Genomic DNA, 24,151 nt, shown 5'->3' on the forward strand with positions numbered 1-24,151 from the left:
TAAGGTGTCCTTGAATTTGCTAGAATTGGGCACACAGTTATGCATGAATATACCATACAACAATCCAAAAAAAAGATATGCATGAGCCGATTTTTGGTGTTTCTCTTGGCTCAACCATCAGGGGTTTTTAATGTACTTGACGAGCACCATCTACTGGAAATGCTGCAAGTTCTCACCAAAGCTCTCTAAATATATCGGAACTAGCATTACTTTCAAATACAACTATTTTTTCATAGCTTAATTACTAGAAAGTCAGTGCTCCATGTTTCTACCATATATAAAAAAATCGCAATGTAGACATGGTCCAGTAAATCCTTTATTAAACACAATTATGCAAATGACTCTACAGTGACAGAATACTGAATTATATTGTGCAAACAATAAGCCCTGAGCAGAATTAGACAATTATTATTTTCTTTAATATAATTAAGAATTATAGAGGTCTTTCTGAAAGTACATTAATTCCTGCCTGTCATTGTATAATTACTATCACAATCATCCATCTACATTTAAAAAAATACTGTGTACAGATTCTCTTGTCTTACCTTTTCCCATTTTGGGACTGCTTTCCCATGTGGCTTTGTTGAAAGGAGGAAGTGGTGGCTGGCCTTGACAAAATAACATTACAGAATACCTCTGATAGAATTCAAATAATAAACAATTACAACAATTTCCTTGACTAACCCATCACACTGATTATGTAGTAACCCGATTTTGTAGGAGGCAAGGCAAAAGTGTAAGGACACATTGATCAATAGTGCCATGGAAATACATTATATAACTTTTAGACTGATCATATTGCTCTAAAGTCTGAAGAAAAATAACATCAAATGTGGACAGATGCTTTTATTTAAACTACTTCAATTGTGGTTACATGATGACATTTTTATATACGGATGTTCAGGATACAAAAGGCTAAAATTAAACAAAGATGTGTAAAAAAAAAAATAAAGGAACATTTATGTTTAGGAACACTATTTCACATCTTCTTGTCAGGATGGTGCTGTAAAGAGTGATAGTTATTCTAATGAAGTTGAAAAAGAAATACTCTTCAGAGAAATCTTTTGGTCCATGAAGAACCACCATGCTGGTATGTCTTCATAATCTTGAGCACTGTTTCCTGTTTTAAAACACCTTTCAATTATCCAGTGAGGAGGAAAGATTAAGAATACGTATATATCTGAACTAAAATATAACACAACACAACTTTATACAGTACATTACCTTAAAGAAGTAAAGAACAACTTTGATGAACAAGAGGGTAATCAATTTCCCAAAACCAAAGGCTTGCAAAACGAATTCTAAGTTCTCTAAATGGAAATTTCACATTCATATCCATTTACTGTTCAGCTGCCTGCAACTCCACCATTATAGGTTTTGCAGCAGGTGTGGGAGATAACTCTTGTCCTCCTCTATAGCACACCATTTGACGACTACATGAAAGGGCCTTCTCCATGATGGACCACTAGCAGATTTCATTCAAAGGAAAAGTTGTAATCAAAGTCTAATGTAAGGACATCAGCTGGGAGACCCAGTGCTTCTGTTGTGATTTCCATGGGCTCGGCAGAGGGATCATCATTAGCAACTTCACACTCCTTTGGGTCTGGAATGTCCATTTCAGCACTAGTACAGTTTTCGTGAGCTGGATGTAGTTGGGCTTGTGGTTCAGGTTGAAGCTGAAGTTCAGGTTGAAGCTGAAGTTCAGGTTGGGGCAGAGGATGAAACTGGAGTTCACACATGGGTTCAGGTTCAGATTGAAGTTCAGACTGGGGCTCGATTTGGGATAAAGGGGTAGACTGGGGCTCAGTTTTGGGTAGTGGGGAAGACTGGGGTTCTGTTGGAAGTTTAGATTGAGGCTGGGCTTTAAGGGTTACAGATTCCAAGGGTTCCTTATTTTTAGAGACAGATAATTTTGTGACCGTACTGGTGTGGGATGGGACACTGCTGCTGTAGAATATGTCAAACAAATCTTGAGCTTTTGCTGCTGCAAGGTTGGACTTAGGTTTGTCTGATTTCTGGACTTCTGGTTGGTATTTGGCCATGAGAGGAGGGGGCTGGACAAGCACTGCACGGTTCTGCTCACACTCTGGCACACCCGGTGCACCTACATCAGACTCCATCGTCATCAGCATAGACATAGTTGTGGAAGGTTCATCTTTTGTGTCCATAACTTTCGGGGGAACGGAAAGAATGGGACTAACAAAGTTATCTGGCTGGTTCAAAACCACCTCCTGACCACCAAAGGCTTTGGAGATTATATCTTGGGGTAGCATGGGATCAATTGGAGGCTGGTTCTCTATAACTTTCATTGGGGGCACTGTACCAGCACTGGGTGGCCTGATGGAGAGGAAAGCATTTAGAGGTGCAGGCTTGTTGAACTCCCCAACTGACTTCCTCAGGACCATTGAGGGGGCCGGAAGGTTAGGACGTATCCTGCCACGGTTAGATTGGTATGGTACCCAGGTATTAGGGATAACAGCAGTGCCTGAAAGCTTGACGGCAATACTCTTGGCTATCGCCACAGACTTTGAGTAAGGATCCTCATCTCCGTCTTGCCTTTCTGCTTCCTTGGCTTCCTCGTCTTTTAAGAACTCTGCCGCCACTCTCTCAGCTTCTTTTGCAAGTTCGCTTTCTTTTTTCTTCCAACTGAACTTCCCAAAAGCCACTGGGGCTGCTGGCACTCCTTTGGTGGCTTCTTCGCTTTTCTTGCGCAATTTCGCCCTCATTGCTGGACTCGGCCCGCAGATTATTTTGGGAGGCTCACTTAGCTTCTCCGCAGGTTTCTCCGACTGCTTTTTAGATCCTGACGTATCTTCCTTTGAATGCCCAGCCTTGTCTTTTTTAGACAGTCCATCCTCGTTGGGTTTCCCTTTCTCTTTTCCAAATCTATACTTCTCCTCCTCCTTCCTATCATATTTTGACCTGGACTCTTTCCCCCTATTGTATCTAACCCTTTCCTCGCTGTCATTGTCCCTCCAGCTGTGTTTGGGCCTCTCGTCTCCCCTACCGCATCTAGATCTCTCATCTTCCTCTCTGTGATGTTTGTACAGGTTGTCCTCCTCCCTGCGATATGGGTATCGCTCCTCCTCCTTTCCATATTTGTATCTATACTCCTCTTCTCTCTTACTGTGCTTAGACCTCTCTTCCATCTCCTTGCTATACTTGTATCTGTCCGACTCCTCCTTCGGGAAGCACTTGTTTTTATCGTCCTCCTCTTTCTTATTATAAAAAGGTTTCTCCTCCTCTTTCTTGGCAATATTGGGCCTTTCATCGTCCTTCTTTTCCTCCTTTTTCTTGGGTTTAGATTTCTCCTCATCCTTTTTTTTGTTGTGTTTGGGTTTTTCTTCTTTCTCTGCACTGTCTCTGTTCTGTTGCTCATGTTTCAATTTGAGCTTTTTTCCACCTTCCAGATTAAGTCCAGCCTGGCGGTCCAGGTTCCTTCTCTGTTCATAGAGTGGATTCTCGTACATTTGATTCTGGTAAAAAAGGATCACATACAAATATGCAATTCAATAATGTTACAAAACTACCGTTGAATTAAGTTACAAGACTCATTTACTGTGTGCATGGAAAAAACCCTTTAACACAATACCTTGTATTTCTCATTATGCATATGGCTGGTGACATGCTCCTCTGCACAAATTGCATCGCCATAGAACTCCTCACATAGCTGGCAGAAAAATCCCCTCACGGGCAGCAATAATTCAGACCCTGTAAGGACAAAGACACAGTAAAAGAGATTAAACCAACTGATACCAACAGAGATCTGCCACTGGTGTTTACCTTTGTGGTGCTCCTCAGAGAGAGTACCTGTAGTAGGAGGAGAATGTTAATAAACTTATATTGCTTTGTAAAGCATACCATAACATTAAGTTAACCCACACTTGATTAAAGAAATGTGGTTTCTGGTAACTCAGTTCAAATGATACAAATCCCTCGGTGCATATAAAACCTTTCTGGATCTTACTTCTTTGCATTGTTTTGCTTTCAGTGACAGAATACTGTGGCAGTGTTCCAGCTGTGAACAGAACCTAAAAGTAGAAGATTGCTAACAACGTTTAAGAGGCCATCAACAAATATTTTCATAAAATATTAAACTCTTTTTATATTTAAATTTACCTTTAGCAGGCTTAACCATTTTCTCTCCCGAAGAGTCATTCTTCTCATTTTTTGTAGAACTTGATGCCCATGGTCTGCTATATGGATCCAGTGTCTGTAAAGTGAAAACAAAAAAAGACATCTAACTAAACGCAAGAAACACATTGAATAGCACTGTTGAAATGATTAATGTTAAAATATGATGTGACTGAATGGGGCAGCAGGCTGGTGTCTTATAGGAGCTTAACAAATAAAATGTGTCATTTCTAACACTGTAGGTATTAATCGCTGTGTGCCCAAGGACACAACGGGAATCGAACCAGCAACCTTCTGATTACTAGCCCGATTCCCTAACCACTCAGCCACCTGACTCCCCTATATTAGACGATTAATTAAGACTGATCACACCTGTCAGGACATGAAAACAAGGAAAGAAATACAGCACTATAATGATATTTAACCCAAAAGGGCACACCAACCTTTCTGTGCAATTTGCTATGCAAATGTGTGAAAAAATCGAACATGGAACCAGAGGTGACATTACAGTGTTGACACCAATGGTTTCCCGCGTCATAGTATTCAAATAGGCTGTCGGGGATCACTGATGGTGGAGCGCTGGAATTCTGCTTCTGTTTGTCTGGAAGTGCTCTTGAGGACGATGTCATCTAATTAGGAACACAAGTTGAAACAGTTAACAGTTTAAAGGTAAAAGACAATTGACAGTCTACAAGAGAATTAAGACCCTTACCCTTCAGCATAAAAAAGTACAACAATTGAAATACTGAAAATGAATACTTTTAAAAGTTGTATCTCAACTATCTGCTACACTTATACCATGGTGCTTTCTGTTATTTGGAAGATCATGCACTTCCTGGTGAAACTGAAAATGACATTGCCTACTGTGTAAAGCTGCTAGGCTCATGACAACTGATGTGGACTGTAGCGAGCATCCTTTTCTTTGCACAACTGAAGACAAGACTACCGTACACCTTGCACAAGTGAATGAACAAATATAGACCCCATCAATTGGTTTAGCACCCGTTATTGCTAAAAATGCCTTTTGTCCCCCAACTGTTGGAAGTTCTCAAAAACACTTACCGTGCAATTTAGATGATCTGTGTTCCAGTCTTGAGGAGGATACTAAATTCTTATGTTTAGGTCAAGTTCCCACAGTAATAGACCCATAATTAAATCTAGTGTTGGGTTGTGACCACTTCATTAGCACTGTGTTGTACCCACACACACACAAAGTATCTGAGAATAAACTAAACTAGATAATCTCATTGCAGTTATTTATCATGGCTTAATTTTAAACTACCTTTAAAGCAATTAATCTTTTCAGATAATCCAAGTTATTTTAATACATGGTAGTAATGGTGATGTGTTGCCACAGACATCTAAATAACCACAACATATAGCTAATGACTGTGGGGAATAGGAAACAATAACATGTATTTTGTAATAGTGTCATCATAAATTAAAAGTTAATAGGAAACAAAACTAGAAAATCATTCAGAGAAAATTAAGATTGGCTATACTAAACAAAATTGAGGATTATCTGTTAAAATTAACATTGAACTATTTACAGAATCACAAGTTTTACTATGATTTCTGCTCTCCCTGACTGTGTGTGGAGATGATTATGGAATTCTACCTTAGAGGAGGTGGACTTCTCTGGGATACCAACTGGCTCCTTCTTCTCTGCAGTTACTGGTTGTTCAAGATTCCCAGCGGCCCTGCTCGCTTTCTGTGGCTTGTCAGATGCACTCAGTCCCAAAATGACAGCCACCTTATCAATTTCAGAGCGCTTCTTCTCGGCTGCCTCGTGTTCTTTGCGTAAAACAGAGATCTGGGAAATGACCTCCTCCTGCAGGCGACTGATCTCTGTCAATAATGGGTCTTTGTGGCCATCTTTCTCGCGGCGCTTTTTTCGAAGAAGCTCACCTATAGTAAAAGTAAGGTACAGGTAGAAAAAACATCCACATGATAGGAAACGTTAACTTTAGCATTGACATACGGTTCTTAACCATAAAATAACATTCGTTTTTTTTGCACTTAATTGATTTAACTTGATTTATATAATATACCAACAGCAATGAAAAGCTACATCTCAATTCTGAGGAAAATGTGCATGTGAGGGCATCAGCAGGGTATCATCAGTACTTGGGTTGCATACCTTGCTGTTTTCTAAGTCTTTCCAGTTCCTTCATGAGATACTCTTTCTTTTTCATGCGGATGTCTCTTTCTTGTCTCAGTTTTTCCCGTTCCTCTAGCACCTGGTGATGAAATTAACCAAATGTAACAAACAATTTGTAAAATATGTTTTCCGATTGTTTCAAATGAGAATTTAGCTTGTTCAGAAAGTCGTCATTGCACCTTTTGTTTCTGACTTTCGTTGTTTTTCTCTTCTGAACCTCTCCGCTCATGGCTGCTGCCTGCTCCATAGCTTCCCTTTCCATTTCCTGAGAGTGTGACAATAAAAGGGATTAAAATCATGCTTTGAAAACAAAAATACATAACTTTATTAAATGGTACACTAGAATAAATCAAACTGCCCCTGCCTAAAGACAATTATTTTACAACAATCAAAGACTCTAGCTCCCACCTTTTATATCAGAGTCTGAGGTCTGGACAGATTGAAGGTATGTCCTGTCAAATGGCGGGGCACTCAAGACGTCTTCATTCGGAGACTGAGGTGGAATACTCATGGATGGAGGGGGGTACAGTGGCCACTGTTGAGGCATGTAAGGCATGTAGTTCCCGTACTGACCATATCCAGGGGGTGGATAGTTTGGAGCGATCAGACCATGTGGCTGGGCTTGTGGGTAGGCAGACATGGCGTGAGCTGGGTGAGCCATCATTGCTTTTGGATCAGTAGACTGGGTCACTGATTCAGACACAGATTTCTCTTTGGAGCTTTGAGCCTTTCCATGGCCACGCCCCCTGTTAGATGGGGGCGGCTTCTTCCGCCTCTTAGATCCGGAGTCACTGCTCAGGCTTCGGCTTCGACTGCTGCTGCTAGAACTCCCACTCCGACTATGGGTCTTGCGCCTACGATGATACCCGCCACTGTCTGAACTGTCTGAAGAATCATGATGGCGTCTCTTCTCCGGGCGGCGGGTGGGGGTCTTTGGTGGGGGCTTCTTTCCATGCAGGCGTTCCTGAGTCCTGGCAGCCATTTTGCTGATCTCAGTCACACCAAGGTCCAATCCAATGGTTTTGAGCAAGTCCTGGATCTTCTCATACTCCTCCACTTCATGTCTCTCATTCTCTTCAAGTGGGCCTGTCCCTGGTGGGTAGCCAAGGTTAGGAACTTCAATCCTGATGTTTTGGTCTGGGGTGATAGAAGATCTGCTGTGGTACCTCATATCCACCTGCTGTTGTTGATGGCCGCGGGACGCATGTTCTCCACTAGCAGCCTGGCCCAGTAGTTGTGGTTGGGCCACTCCCGGGGCACAGTATTCTTTTTTCAACACATCATGATGGGATGCAGGATCCTCATAGAGTGCATTCTCTGTATCACCATAGATCTCCGACTGTTGGGGAGCTTCTATTTGAGGTCTGGATCTCTCTGTTGAATCATCCTCATCTCCATATAGGAATTTCTCCTCATCTTCAATGTCGGTGTTCTTTTTACCATCCTGCTGTCCAGCAACTCCTTCCAGGAGGCCAAGGATCCCGGAGAGTGCAGGGTTAAGACTAGCACTCTGGACCATGTGAGGATCATCTCTCAACTCTCCCAACATAGAGGCTAACATGCTGGGTTCCATGCCTTTAACTGCAGTCAGGAAGCGTTCTGCCTCTCTGGACATAGTCGCATCTAAAGGGACTCTAGGAGACTCGATATTCTGTTAAGAAAAATTGAATAATGTAAGTTAAACAAATAAACCATATATGTCCACAACCATAATACTGCTAAGTAATTTGATACCCTCTCACCTGCACTGATACAGGGGAGTCCTCCGAGTCAACACGTTTCTTCAGTATGGATTTGGTGGGCCTGTTGAGCAAAGCCTCTAACTCCTTACGGCGTCGTGCCATATCCAGCTCCTTGAACTCGTCAGGCTTCTTGGCTACACTGGAACTCCGACTACTGCTGGTGCTACTGGTACTGACACTGCGACTGCTACTCCTTTTCCTGCCCACACTTCTCCCTCTGCTCTGGGCCCGGCTCGTACTCTGGGCTCGGCTCACACTACGTCCTCGGCTCTTTTCCAGACTCCTGCTCCTGGACCTGGACTGAGGCCGGCTCATGCTCCTTGCACGGCTCCTGGCCCTGCTACGGTCAGGGCTGCGACTGCGGCTGTGACTGCGAGGACGACTCTTGCTCCTCGCTCGGCTTCTTGCCCTGCTTCTATTAGGGCTCCCGCTGTGACTGCGAGGACGGCTCTTGCTCCTCGCTCGGCTTCTTGCCCTGCTTCTATTAGGGCTCCCACTGTGACTTCGAGGACGACTCTTGCTCCGCCCAGCCACTGGACTGCGACTTTGCGGTCGGCTTCTCCCTCTGCTTGGACTTCGCCTTCTTTGTCCATGGTCATCAGGCCCATCATAAGCAGGTCTTGGTGTGTAATCTCTGGAGAACAAATATAGTTAATGATGACTAGAGGTGTAACGGATCGAGGTAAAAAAAAGAAAAAAAAGGCAGTTGTGTGTTGACGTGAACAGGGCATGTTGAATCCCAGCAAATCAATTCAAGACAAGCATGCAAAAAGACAAAGGCAAATAATGGTTTAAAACTTGAAAAGGCTTCCGCATCATTTAAAGTGCCATATATATAGTTATAAATATTAATAATATTCCAATAAATGGAAAGCAAAGTTCTACTTGTCTCCCTTTTTTTGTGATCCGAAAATGATCTGATCCATTAATCAAAACAGTGGTACGGTACGAACCGTTCTGAACAAATTATGACTTTACTGAACAGGTTATTTTAAAACATTTGATGTAAACATGATTGTAATGCAGTTTAGGCTACACAATACTGTGTATAACAGACAGTAAAGACTGCATAACAGAAGTGTCTACAATACCTATCATAAGGTATGGAATTCCGAGGGGGCACAGTTCCAGGTCCGGTCCGCTCATTGCCCACCGTAATCACCAGACTGTGGTCTATGGGGATCCTACCACGGGGAGGTGATGGGGATCTCTGCAGGCAGAAATATGTCATCAGTAACGTGGGCATACACAATTTCTGAAATCAACAAATTGTTTTCAACCATTTATTTACTATATTACTGGGGTTTACTGAAAAACATAAAACAACTCAAAGATATAGCTGCAAACATTGATTCCTTCCTGAAGTTAGGGTACAATGCTTAGGGTACATTCTTGGTACATACTCATGGCATTGTGAGTTAAGTAATGTATTTATTTAATGAATATGATGTACAGTACCGGGGGAAATTTGAACCTGGAACAAATGTATCTTTAAGCAAGTGCTCTCATCCCCAACCTATACCCTTCACTTGAAGAATGTGGAGTTTGTAGTACCTATACGTGAAAATAGGTCTGAGCAATAGACACTACTATACTGTTGATACTTCGAGGAGACATGTATCCCACAATGCGCGCAATTTTAAGTCATTTAGTTCAATGGGCGATTAGATTTTTTTATATATATATATATATATATGACCACTGTACCAAGAAAACCATCATGGCGGATATTATGGGTTCTTGAAGCTTATTTTTCGTGAGTAATAGCGCATGTGTACACGTTTCAGAAAAATCTTGACGGAGAAACTAATGATAAATGTACACTACATGTCTCCAAATTCGCTAGATCTAGCTAACATGAAGACAAATTGAGCTGAGAGCCCGTTACATCTACCAGTGCCAGGTAACATGAGTAGCGAGTCAACACTTTCGCTTGGTGCGCGCGCAATACAAAATGTTGCTAGCTGGCTAAATGGCCTGTTCTATAAAGCTATGTCGGCATTTTCTGAATGAGAACTAGGCAACTCTAAATCATTACCCCGTTAGCCATCATCAACACGAAGGTTAGCAAGTTACTCACTTCTCTAGGAGGAACGCTGCCCCAATATTCACCGCCTGGTCGTCTATCACTTCCTGGATCCGGGGAAGCGTACCTCCTGCGTGGCGGAGAACGTCTGTATGTGTCGGCAGATCCATGGTCTTGGTATCCGTGATGTACCGGAGCCCGTGGCCTACCTCTATCATCCCTTGTAATGGGCCGAGTATAGGGCCGCCCGGGTCCAGTATGCGAACCTCGGGGCGAGGGACCATGGCCTTTGTACGGAGGATATTCATCTCGAGGTGGAGGCCGACCTCCGTACATTTTAGCTAGCTAGCTAGCTATTCAACTTTTGGTAGTGATTGACTTACTGTAACATGTAGCAAATGATTGCAGTATGGCAAATCCACTGTTAGTGTATGACTATTTCGAATAAATCCACATGAAGCCAGATGGGGAGTATTCCTGATCCTCTCTTACATTCGTTTTGCTTTTGCAGGGCACAATCCAAGTAAGCGCGTGAATACGTGAAACAATGGATCTATTCCATTTTAAAAAGTCGGTTCCTGTTATGCGTCCTCGGTGATTATTTTCCTCCCGTGATGTTTAATGGTAGGTTTTCAGTGATGCTCCGGGTTGAGTGGTTCTTGTGACAAATTGGTGGCTATTTCCAGATTTCAGTTTTCCTTATTATTTCACTCATTATAAAAATAAAATGTTAATGCCTCGGCCTACTCTTACAAAACTACGTTGGACGTAAACTCAGCACTGAGCGTGAACGGAAGAGGGAACAGACGTCTATATTCGAACGTATTCACCCCAGGACTGAAAACTGAAAAGCTCAAACTCGATTGGACCTCAGATGAAGATGCTTAAAATCAGGAATATTTTAATAAGCAGTTTTCGTTTTGAATAACCCACGTCAAAATGGAGAGTAGTCTACTTTAATAGTATGTGCTGAAACCCATGTAACTTAATGGTGTCTAAATGTTCACTGGATGGATGTCAAATGATCATTTTGCAACACTGATGCTGAAAGTCTTATACATTTTTTTTCTTGTCCATGTACTAATAGATTCTGGAAAGATATGGAAGGTTTCATACTAAATCAAACTGGTCACCCTACTAGTATCAAAGACAAGGATGTTTATGCATATTGTGACTGTACTCTAATATCCTGAAACTAGGTAGTTAACATTATGATTCTGCTAGGTAAATTTCATGTTCATAAAGCCACATTTTCACTCTATTCTGTGCTTCACAGTATTTTTTATATACTTAAATCTCTTGACAGAATCTCTTAATCTGCTACGAAATAAGAAAGCCTTATATACCATTCAATATTATAAGGAACTGTTTTCAAATATGTCTCTAAAGTAAATGTATACATCTCTTTCTATTTTTGACTGTCTTGATTGTTATCAACTGTAGGCTACTTTAATCTTACTGTTATAACTTTTTTTGGATTTGATGTTTTTCATTATTCTACTTGTAAACAGTATTTGTACTATGCTTCTGTATATTGTGGATTATAAAATATGATTCTGCTTATGAGAATGAAAAAACTGTAAATATGTGTACTTAATCAAAACCAATGCATCATTATGGACCATTTGGATTTTAACTTAACTCAGATGTTCCAAGTGTGTCCATCAGATGAATGGGCATGTGCCTGAACTCAATTGCATACACTTAATCTCACCCATTCCTTTTGAACCAGATTACAAGTGCACAAAAGAAAATAGTCAATATTTCATGAAAATGATCACACTTTATTTTATGTTTAGATGCTCTGTGTGGATAAAGTCATGGAACCTAATGACAAACAGATAAGTGAACATTTTTCTGAGAAAAACTTGTAAATCCATCTAATTCGAAAGGATCACAGAGGGTTAAATAAGATGATAGATCTCAATAACGAGAAGGAAACATTTTTACCTAGTTCTCCTGACGTCTTCGTGGCACACATTGACGCTCCATGTGGATCTACATATAATAACATGAGATTTTTTGAAAGAAATGTGCATCTTGCATGAAACTGAGGCAATAAAACATCACCCAAACACAACTTCCCAATCATCAAGTTTATTTTCTTCGCAGACAAATTAACGTGTACTCAAAACAAAATATGCTGAATACCAGTCAGTAACCAGAAACAGTCAGGCAAATAGTGAGGAAAATATTTATAATTGATTACACTGAACAAACTGATAGTAGAGTTTAGTAATACATTCTAATCTACACTTACATTGATATTTTGCTGGCCTACGATGCATCTTCAGGCACATTGAATTACAACACTGCAGAAACATTCATGACCTTAAACACAACCATAAATGCATTTAATGTAATTGATGTCCCTGGTAGTCAGTAGTTGTCAATTGAATTAAGTTTAAAACAAATTTTCTCCAAGACCAAACTTGCTCAGCAATTCAGTGTCAATCAAATCATCACAGACAGCCAAATGTGTGCGAGTGTTCAGGTCATTATGGAACTAAGCACTGAATTAACAGAAATGACAACAACAAAAAGTCTAATTGAAGGACACCTCCTAACTTTACTCATTATTTGCCTCCATCTCCCACTTCTCCAGAAAGTCCTGCAGGTTCAGGTTGTAGGTATCAATACCTTTCCCAGACAAATGAACTCCATCAGGCCTGTACAGGCCTGTATCAGTACCACACCTGATGTTGTCATGGGTAAGAGCAGTGCCACCTAGCTCAGCTATAATGCTGTGAACCCTGCGGTTGACGGTGGCTCTGACCAGGTCCACTTCAAGACTATCGTCGGAGTGCCTCCAGACCCTCCGGGGCAGGATATCTGACCAGACCAACAGGCATTGTGGGAAAATACTTCTCATGGAGGTCAGGTCTTTTTTCACAGAGGCTAGAAGGTCAGTAGGGCTATCGGTGCCCAGATCATTGCCACCCAGGTGCATGATGATCACATCTGGGTTAGGCCACTTGATCTTCAGCTGGAGCAACTGGGGCAGGAGCTGTGGCCATGTCATGCCCTGCATGCCCTTCCACCACACAACCACACTGCTGGGGTCCATGCCCAGCTGCATACCTACCTCGGGTGACTTGGCCCTCATCTCTGCCCAATAAATAAGGGAGTGACCACAAATCCATATGTTCTTAGGCTCGGTGCTGATAACTTTGCCTGCAGAGATTCAACAACACAGAGTATTTGTTAGATTAGCAGCCTCTTAATGATAGATTATTTCCCATTGAGCACTGGTAGTGTGATGACTGCTCGTACGCTGTTGATCCTTTTCTTGTTGTTCATGAATCATATAATCTACTTCATTACAGTTGTCGGGAAAAACGTTGTAGTTAACTAGTGGTTAGGTTGTTGAGTAAGTTGTAAGTAAATTTATCTTATTAACTCGTTATTAATTCCCAGATATTTTTTTGTTTTGTCTCTAAAGCAGTCATTGAAATCTTAAATCTATAACAATAGTTAATTTTTGTTTCCTGTAGTGATCTGCAATATTTTAGGTGAGGTAAGTTTTATGAACTAGATATGTACAGTGAAGAGACCAAAATATCAACCTACCTTGATCATAGAATGTTACATCTTTATCTATTCTACACTTACTAATGCCATGAAATGAATACTACTGTGCTTAGTTAACATTAATCTGAGATTACAAACAATACACATGACCTACATTTCAACATTGTCCATTGTGGTACATTTCAGAAAAATACATATGTTACCATATGGGTGACAGCTACATATCCTCAGAAAGCCCTTGCCAACACTATCAACAGGACAGATGCAATATGTATCTTCGCTAAATCAAAACGTCATTCAATTACTTTGCACACACCCATTTATGTATTTTAAAAGTGCTTGACACTTCCTAAACTAAATTCTTAAAATGAAACTAGCTAACATGAACATAGAACAAGTGTGTATTATATTCTATTCATGTGAGCATTCAATCATTCCTAATTGCTTGAGTACTTTTTTAAATGCACAACTACAGTAATGCAACTGTCCTGGTAATTTTCTTCCCTGTGCTGTCTGTCAAAGGACTTTATAGAGATTAAAATTTACATTGACCAGCCAGATAAAGTTACAGATGTCTTCCTCTGTTGGATCCTTTTTTCCTCCTTTCTTGTTGGGTAAAATGGACCGCTACAGTAGACTGCTAAAATGCCACGCGCAGAAGACAACATTAAATAAAAGTGGACACCTAGTTGAAAATAAACCCGAAGACAAAAAGAGATATTAAAATATATTTTCAATGCCTTGTTAAAGATGGAGGTTCCGAAATAGCCTGTTGTTGAGAAAATGTTAAGTAAAGACTGCAAACAAAAAACCTAAAATCCTTATTTAACCATGCTCAGGGTACAGTGTGCTATACATCTTTTTGAACATTCAGAACCTGGCCTAACTCTGAAGTACAACTCCATTCAGAATGCGTTTGTAACTTACTTAAATTGATAACCTTGTGGTTAACTTAAAAAAAATCAAATGAGGTCAAACCAAAATGATGACCGACCTTCATACATCTATTATCATCAGACCTTCCCTATTTTCTATTAGTTTCAAATTACCAACAGCAATACTCAATTATTTAGCAATACTCGACTATCTACCTGAAACTCAACACTTAACTGTCTCAGTAAAACTTAGAATTGGCAACCCCGGGTTTTTCTCCCTGAGCGCAAGCAATATTTTATTTAATGGTACTTGCTAAATATTCTGCAATCTACATATAGTTCACCTTTGAATGTGTATAAAAAATATGTAACTTTCTATAAATGTAACACAATTTAAATGCCAGTGCTAACTAAAAGTGAAAGTGCAATCCCAAAACTAGCTAATTTAATATACAAAACCTAACTACTTAAGTTTCAGATTTAAAAAAGAAGAATTTAAAATAAGACTTCACAATAGACATCACGATAGACTTCCCAAAATACTACATGTATAAAGGGCATTATATATATTGGTATGCCTAGCTATTTAATACTGCTGGTAAATAATACTGTAGCAGGGCTTTCTGAACCAAGACAAAAAGTTTACTTTGCGTTGACAGGCTGTTACAAGTCGTCTTCCTTTCTTGGTCTTTTTTTCTTTGACTCCAATCTTGATAGGTGAAATGGACTGCTATTCTTTGCTAAGAAACTGACTTTAGCACACAACATACAAACTGAATTCAACATTCTACCTGAAGTCTAGCTTGAAATATGTCTAACTTTGCATTGTGGAAAAAGATGATTTAAGATAAGTCTACATTTATCAAAGCTTGTCAAACATTGCACTATGTTCATTGTTAATCCAAAATCTGAGTTACCGTACGTGTTGACGGCGTCCACAAAAATATAATCAAATCTATGATCATCATTTACGACGGTGCGGTGGTTGAAAAAGGTTTACGTTGACCTGTTTCGCTGAAGTCACAGGCTAATTTGATCAAGACTATTTACTTTATTGACTTGCAGCCTGTCATCTGGTAACTTGATTGGCTTTAAAATGTATATTGAACCTGGCTACAAATAGTGACTGGCTATATCACTCTTGAAAGTACTGACCAGTATATTATGAAATAAGAGCCAAACAATGTAAGCTCAAGAAGGTACTTTCAAAAGCTAATGAGTATGTAACAATATGGTACCTGGTGGGTTGTTCAGATTTTTGGTTCGAGCCCGCACATCCTTCATTTGCTGCCTATCAATCATCCTCTGGGTAAATTGTTGCTTACTCTTCTCCATCATCCTCTGGTTAAATTGTTCCAGCTATAAGGTCATAACAGAACACAAAAACATACCAGTTATTGGTTTGAGGCATCAATTTACACATTCAACTAATCATTGACTTAATAATACAACAAAGGACAAAAGATTAATACTCAGGTCATCCAAATCATCCTCCAAGCATGTATTGTGTTCATAAATTGGAACTTGGCTCCAAATACAATTAGATACCAATGACATACCCGTTTTTTTTGTTTGGCCTCGATATCATCCTCTGTTCCCGACGAGGCTTGTTTACCCACGGTTGATCCAGCATGCGGCTGTGCTGCCTCGGAAGACTGCAAATTGAACTGGACCACCTTCCCTGGTTTAGGCAACTCTTTCTGTACAGTCTTGGTTTTGACAGTTTCAATGACCTTGAGGCATCTAGAGATGGATGTGACTACAACCGTCTGCTTGGAGTCATCACTTGTGGGAGTCGACGGCGTAACCTGTATCAAGGTATTTACTTGTTGAGGTTTTGCAAGGGAAGTAGACTGAACTATGGGAGCTAAAGAATGTAATGGATAAGGAGATACGGGGGGAGGACCTGCTGGAGGCTGCCCATAATAATGGGTAGGCAGGCTAGATGTGTGTCCAACGTAGGAAGAGTATTGTGCTTGCTGGTACAACCCAGGTGCCTGTTGACATGAGGACGGAGCAGCAGAGGTTGGTGGTATGGGATACTGTGTGCTAGCCCCCTGGTGCCAGCCATAGTCAGGTGTGGAATAAGAATAGCCAGGCAGTTGATCTGGGTACAGTGACGATGAAGACGTGACAGGGGTGGGGTTAGAGGGAGGGGTGATGGGCATCGTCTGTTCGGGTGCGTTCCTCACAGTCTTGGTGAGGCTCTGCATCTGTCTAGCCTTCTCCAAGGCTTCCTCTTCTTTCTGGTCAAGGAACCCACTATATTCGGATGTAGGCTCGTAGCTGGAGTATGGTTTCCGACTGGAAAACCTTGCAGGGGAGATGGACCGGAGATTTTCAGAGTCAGCGGAGCGTGTTCGACTCCGATGTTGATCATCTCTCCTCGATGACGAGTGTTCCCGCTCTCTATCTGAGCGCTCTGAAGACGATTTCTCTGTTCGGCCATAGAGTCTCTCCTGGGTCCTGTCTGCCAGCTTGGAGACCTCTCCTGTGTCAAGATTCAGGCCGATGGTGCGGAGAAGGCTCTGGATCTTGTCAAAATGCTCAGATTTGCTGGTACTACCCTCCCTGGTTTGTCTCGTTGGACTCAATTTCTTGCCTTCCCTCACTGGTTTCTGCCTTTCTCTTGACCCAGAGGACCTTTTGTAGTGTTCACCATCAGCTGCAGAGGCCTTACCATGGTAGAGGAACTTGTCTTCATCCATGTCGGTTGCTTTCTGGTAGGCACTGGGAGAATATTTCTCCTGCGCCATGCTCAGTATTCGAGAAAATCCACTACCATCTTGGATAGCTCTCTCATGCGGCAACAGATCATCCTGACTGTGGTCAGTAGTTTTGCAGCTATCGTGTTCATCAGGAGTTTTTAATACGTCACGGCTGAAACTGAATGTCTTCTCGGGGTCTGCCTCTTTCACACTGTAAGGGTCGTATTTGTCAGTATTTAGCTCAGGGTGGCTCTGTGGCACTACCTGGGTGTTCTCTGCCAACACTGAAATCCCATCTTGAGCATCCGGAACTATTGTCGAGAAAAGACTGGCGTCCACGCCTTTGTTAAGGATGTTAAGAAATCTGCTGATCTGGGTGGTCAAGTTACGTTTTTCTTCAGGGGATGACTTTTGGCTGGGAGGAGAGGAATTACGTTTACTGGATGAAGACGGGCCAGGGGAAGGTTGTTTAGGGATAATTGGATGGAGGGTGGACTGGCTGGAAAGGAGGCTTTGTGGATTCTGTTTGGAGGAAGGCTGACCAGGGGGAGATTGGCATGGAGGAGATGGGCTAGGTGGAGTTTGCTGAGGTGACAGTTGATTTGGAGGGGGTTGACTGGGATTAGGTTGACTTGGGGGAAACTGATAAGTAGAGTGTGTGTTGACAGGAGCAAAATGTTCTTGAAGAGACTGGTTTTGATAAAAATGATCCTGTGCCGAAGTTTGTTGACTTTGTTCATATGGGGAATCGTCATAATATGACATTTTACTGGATCTCTGGGGATACAAAAGATGGCTTTGCTCTGGTGAATCAAATGACTGAATATGGTCAAGTGTAGGTGGGTTGTATTGGTACTGGTCATGATCAGGGGGTTCATTCTGTAGGCAAATGAAATAATATCAATCATTATAGAATCATCTTGGTTAGTTGAGTTAATATATTTAGTGTCAAGAAGAATCAATGATTCATCCATGAAAAAAATACAGTGTTATTAATGTCTTAACTATTTAAACTTCAAATATTTCATAGATTACAGCCATTATATACACCAGTCAACAAGATTATCTGGATAAATAATGAAAGGCGCAACAAACCTTAATTGGGAACAAAGGCCCAGAAACACTTTCAGTGCGTTTCTTCAGAATGGATTTCACTGGCTTGAATTCTGTGATTGGGACAGCGATCCTGCCATGGTCGTAGTCTATGCAGGTCTTTTCCATTGGCCTCATATCCATGATGCCTCCCCTCGGCGGCATGGTCACCATGGCTTTACGGCGAGCGATCATATCATTGAGTTCCTCAAGCTCCCTTTTCTTCCTGGCGAGCTCATGGTCCACTCCCCCGCCGTGCCTGGGTTCCCCTGGAGGCAGGCTGGAGTCCCGGCTCCTCCTCTGACCGCTGCCCTCATACTCCCTGCTACTGCGTCCCTTGGAGACCCTTCTCTCCCTGCTCCGGCTTCTGCTCCGGCTCCTGCTGCGACTGCGGCTACGTCTGCGCGACCTCTCCCTGCTCCGACTGCGCCTGGGCCTGCTGTGTCTATCTTGCTCCCGGCTCAAGCTCGGCGCTCTCTTGTGGCGGCCGAACGCGTCTTTAACGGGACTCCTGCTGCGGCTCTTGCTGTGCTGGTTTCGCCGCCGGCTGCTGTCGCTGTCTTTACGTCCCGTGCTGGGCTTGTTGTCCTTTGACCTCAGGGTTTTGACAACGGCTTTCATTTTGTCGGACTCGGTTGGAAGTTTTGTTTTCATGTCCTCTGGTTTACCCTTGCTGGAAAATGATCAATTGGGGAGGGGAACTGATTGTCTTCATTTTGTAGGTACCACATACTTGACGCGTAAACCAGGACACTAAGGTTTTCAAACAAGAATACAAGTTACTTACTCATCGAGATTGGTGGTAGAATCCTTCATCAGCTTGATAGTCATTTGCTTCTGCACACAGGAAACAGACAGTTAGAATCGTATATGGTATTGTATACACTTTAATTTAGCATCACAAATACCTAATCAAACCTAATTAACCTCAACATTCTTTTTTTACTATACCTTTATTTTTTGGGTTCCTACTCCCCCTAGCTTGGGCACAGGGAGGAAGACTCTTTCAGTCAGACGTTTGATCCTGATTGCCTGACTCCCACCTTCCGCCGTTTCATGCTTGGTAAAAAAAAACACAAAAAAATGATCACATTTACCCCAGAATGAAGTGAAATCTACCCCGTGGATGATAGGTGCAGCATCATCAGAACTTACTGGAATGACGCTGAACTCCACCTTTTCGTTGAGCTCCAGTTTTTTAAACTCCATCACTTCAGTCATGTGGAAAAAAAGCTGAGGGTTTTGCTGGCATTTAATGACCCCAGACAGGTCCTCGATCTCCACCACCATACCCTGTGAAGGTGTATAAAACAGTCGTCATATATGCAGCCATTTTTAACAGAGACGTCTACAAACTATAGTTCAGCTTCCTTTCTTTATGACGGCAAGGTCCAAAATGACCACTTCTTGACTTACCGTTCGACGTTGTTCAGTTGATTCCGCAAATGTTTCTGGGGAAATATTTATGTTGACGGCCCGCTCTTTCTTGGTTTCTCTGTGGGTCGAGATGTTGAACTTGATCTTATCGCCGTCCAACATGGTGGCGGCGGTCCGAATGTCTTGTGCCTCGAACGTTAACTGCTTCTGTTCACCTGCCAGTGTCATCACCAACCTGCCCTTCTCAGACTCTTGTCCCTCTGCCTAAATGACAAGAATGTAAATTATATCAAATGTTACATTCTTCTGTAGTCAACAATTATGCTACGAAGGTGTGACGCATGTGGCACAGTTGAAGCAGACAAACGCTGCATTTGCATCCATGTTTAATGGGAATTCATGACCCACTAAAACAGAAGAAATATTTAGGTATTAATTCGCAAATTGAACTTTCAAGCACAAACACCATGACTTACTGGCAGCTGCTGAGTATTCTTGAGGATAGCTTTAAGGACTGTTCCCTCATACTGTTCCTTACTGATGTCCTCCACAACCTCTGTCATCACAGGTGGCAACTCCGAGCTTACTGGCTTCCACTGAAGACACAAGTGACAAAATACACTATTACATAGACACTAGAGTATCACAGTGGGAAGGTTAAGTGAGTACTGCCAATGGTATTGGGATGAAACCAATGATCTTGTTGAAAAGCACCATATCTCAAAGCACACGAGAACATCATCAACCGTTTATTCTTCCATTGCATAGCATATTAACCCAATAGCTTTTTATTGTAATACCTTGTCTTTGGCTAGAGCAACCTCTTCTTTCTTCTTGATTTCCTCTTTTTCCTTGACCTCCTCCAGCACACTTTGGGTCTCAGAATCTAATTTCACGGATCCTCCTTTTAGCTTTCTGACTCGAATAGCCTTCTTTTTCTCCTTAAACTGAACAATCAACAAAACTGTGAACATTCTAAACTCTCACCTTTATCACACAGGGTTCCAATTATTGTAATCCCTTCATTGATCAGGTCATAACCATTTAACTAATAATAATGAGATGGTGGATAGCACTCACTGAGGTGACAGTGAACTCCACTTCATCTGTGGGGCTGAACTCTGTATCACCCAGGTTTTCAGTCAGGTCAAAGGGCAGGTTAGGGTGGTCCTCTGACACAATAATACCTTCTGTGTCCTTTATGTTCAAGATAGCACCCTGTCACAAGAAGGAAGCATATTACAGTTATAGTAACTACCCAAGTATGCCTGGTTGCCACTTGTTCAGCATTTTTATAAATACTGTTAATCCTCCTTCATACCTTTTCTCTTTTCTCCTCTGTATGTTTAAACGTGGCAGGGATCTTTGGCTTGATGTTGGTGGCTCTCTTGTTCTGGGTAACTATGTCGTTTAACAGATTGATCAGAACATGGTCCCCTGCCAACAGAGTGACCGTGCAGTCCCGTTTCTCGTAAGGCAACTTGGATTTCTCAGGACCAACATTGACTTCTATATATCCGGGTTTCTGCCTTACACCAATCTATATGGAACACACGATGGAAAACATTGAACAAAGCAATATACATGATCCGTATATTATAGGTCAGCTTCACTACAGAAAACCAGGTCACGAGTTGTATTTATGTAGGTGTAGCAAACCAAACATGACATTTGTCATTGTACCTCACCTGCGCTTCAGTATAACTTTCGATGACAACTCCTTCGTATATCTCAGTGTCAACATTCTCAGTTCCACCCGGGGCCACTTTCACATCAGTGGCAATCTCATTAGACTAGTTATAATTCAAAAAGAAGCAATATAAACAAATCTAATTATACAATACTGAAATGTGGTATAATGTATTCATATATTAAGAAGTAAATATCTGCTAAAGATGTGTAGATATTGACCCACCATCTCTTTGCATGCTGTAAAGTGAACTCTGACACCTGGTGCCAATGCTTTTCGACTCCCAAAAAAAGCATCAAAGCTAAAGGTGAATTTCTTTAGGTCCTCTCTTTCAATAAAACCGTAGCTTGGCTGTAGGATGGAGAAAATGATTCATGACAACAAAACATTATGATCTTCACATTTCTGTAATACATAATTACTAATTACTGGAAACATAAAAATGATACATTCGAGGCCAGTCAGTGACAAGTGAAATAAAAAATCGTGTTTCCATTGAGGCCCCTATGAAAAATATCAGACATATTATGGTTTAAATAATAAATATATGAAATAATAATAATAACTTACCCCAATGAATGAAATTATCCCTGTGGATCTTCCAGGAGGAGGCCTAAAACATTGTAACTCATTAAAGAAAGTGGTATCAAATATGGTATCACAAGTAGACCCTCCTACACATCTTTCATCTTGTTCCTTTGTGAGTAGCTGTACTGTTACAAATACACTAGTGATAAAAAAAAAAACATTACTTGTCAAAGGTTCTTGTCCCAAGTAGTCCTTGTGGTTTAGCCTTCTTTGTGCTGGCCTTGGACTCATCCTTGGGCTGCTTGGACTCATCCTTGGGCTGGTTTGACTCTTTCGCAGATTTGGACTCAGTGGTTTTCTCAGTGCTTTCCGGGCCAGATATCAAGGCTTTAATCTTTAAAGACAACAATTACCATGGAATTAAGTAGATTTCCAGCACATTTATTCATCTAAATAGTCAAAATCAGGAGAAGTTGTGGTGCATACCCATGCTGGCTGGTCTGGGGTAGGGTTGACAATTACTTCTTGGTTTGATGGAACACAAGTGCTGGCCTAATGAACACAAGATTGTTTACACTTGGTTTACGCAATATGCAATAGTGTACACATTGTTAGGAACATTGCAGTATAAATACTAATGGATTGGTAAACCACAACAAAGATAGCTGTTACCTCAGTTGGCCATGTCGGAGGAGGGATAGTGGCATAATTGGCCACTGCACCATATTCACCCACTGGTCCATAGCCTGGCATCATAGGCATTGGTGCAAATCCTTGAGGATCTGGTGGGCCTGACATGGGTCCATAACCCATTGGGGGAATTTGAGGATTACCAGCCATTGGATTACCAACATAATTTGGATCGGGAACACCGTAGAATCCATCTGGTGGCGGCCCACCCGGTCCCCAGCCACCTGATGGTGGAGGTCCCCCAGGCACCCACCCCCCTGGTGGTGGTCTGCCTGGTCCCCAACCTCCTGGAGGGGGTCCACCAGGCCCCCAAACATCTGGTGCTGGTGGTCCGCCTGGTCCCCAACCCCCTTGCGGTGGTCCATTCGGCCCCCAACCCCCTTGCGGTGGTCCACCAGGCCCCCAACCTCCTGGTTGTGGCCCACCCGGTCCCCAACCCCCTGGTGGTGGTCCATCCGGTCCCCAACCCCCTGGTGGTGGTCCATCCGGTCCCCAACCCCCTGGTGGTGGTCCATCTGGTCCCCAACCCCCTGGTGGTGGTCCATCCGGTCCCCAACCCCCCGGAGGTGGTCCGCCCGGTCCCCAACCCCCTGGAGGTAGTCTACCTGGACCCCAACCGCCTGGCGGTGGTCTACCCGGTCCCCAACCCCCTGGCGGTGGTGGTCCCTCTGGTCCCCAACCTCCTGGCGGAGGACCACCCGGGCCCCAACCTCCTGGAGGACCATCATACCCCCAGCCTCCGGGTGGCGGAGGTCCTGGGCCCATCCATGGCGGACGTGGTCCCCGACCCATCCCAAAAGGAGATTCATCTTCGCCGTTTTTCTTGCGCTTCTTCTGCCCTCCTCGAATCATAATATCCAATATGAGGAGACACTTGAAAAACACGAGCGGTATCTCGTAATAGCTAACTAGCTAGTTATTCAAAACAAACTAGCTCCACAGCAAAAGACTGAGGAAAATGTAAATCAAAATTATATATCGTATCAACTCGATTAGTTACAGTGATAGTAATACAAATAATAGCTATGACTGTTCATTTCAGGGCTCGAACTATTCTGAACTTACGATTGATTACTACTTAAGCTCACGATTCTTGCAGGCTAGCTCGCTAGCTTTAGCTATGGACTAGCTCTATGGAGAAGCGTGAAGCCGGCCTCAATGAAGAATCTCATTTCCGACTGATTTCTTTAAAAGGCAACTTCAAAATAAAGGTCAGGAAACAAACTGTCGTTTATAATTTGATGTCAAAACTTATTATTTTCCCAATAAGGTAAAAAAAAATAAAAAATTGTAGCGTGTCTGTATTTAAAACAGATACAATGCAGGATTTACTTCAACCAATCATAATGAATTTTGGTGAATCAGAAGACTGGAGAGCTTTAAGGTTAATGTACCTTACGTACATTTTGGGAACTAATTAGTTGCTTAGTACAAATAACCAGACAATATTTCTGTTAAAATAATTTGATTTAAAAAAGCTTATTAAATTGGTTCTACTTGTAGGGAGGCCATGCTCTTACTTTGAAGGCGAATTCACAAAAACGGAAGTACCATTGAGGCAAGTTTGATGGTACATGAACATTGGAACAGAGCCTGT

General features: G+C 42.1%; 1 protein-coding gene across 1 annotated transcript; it reads right to left on the bottom strand.

Annotated features, from left to right (window-relative positions):
- Positions 1–831: 831 nt before the first annotated feature.
- znf318 (zinc finger protein 318) lies at positions 832–22,925 on the bottom strand. Its single transcript, XM_047029413.1, has 29 exons — positions 22,537–22,925; positions 22,351–22,416; positions 22,089–22,258; positions 21,907–21,949; positions 21,562–21,687; positions 21,335–21,439; positions 20,968–21,186; positions 20,727–20,864; positions 20,447–20,593; positions 20,123–20,242; positions 19,686–19,910; positions 19,425–19,562; positions 19,221–19,328; positions 19,057–19,106; positions 18,273–18,942; positions 16,029–18,056; positions 15,708–15,828; positions 12,636–13,237; positions 10,118–10,408; positions 9,129–9,247; positions 8,038–8,671; positions 6,704–7,946; positions 6,475–6,560; positions 6,275–6,374; positions 5,753–6,042; positions 4,578–4,763; positions 4,120–4,213; positions 3,593–3,711; positions 832–3,476 (listed from the first exon to the last, which is right to left on the bottom strand). The coding sequence occupies exons 1-29, from the start codon at positions 22,702–22,704 to the stop codon at positions 1,476–1,478; spliced, it is 10,407 nt and encodes a 3,468-aa protein (XP_046885369.1). The 5' UTR covers positions 22,705–22,925; the 3' UTR covers positions 832–1,475.
- Between the last annotated feature and the right edge of the window lie 1,226 nt (positions 22,926–24,151).

This window comes from Hypomesus transpacificus, chromosome 11 (genome assembly GCF_021917145.1).
Source record: "Hypomesus transpacificus isolate Combined female chromosome 11, fHypTra1, whole genome shotgun sequence".
NCBI lineage: Eukaryota > Metazoa > Chordata > Actinopteri > Osmeriformes > Osmeridae > Hypomesus > Hypomesus transpacificus.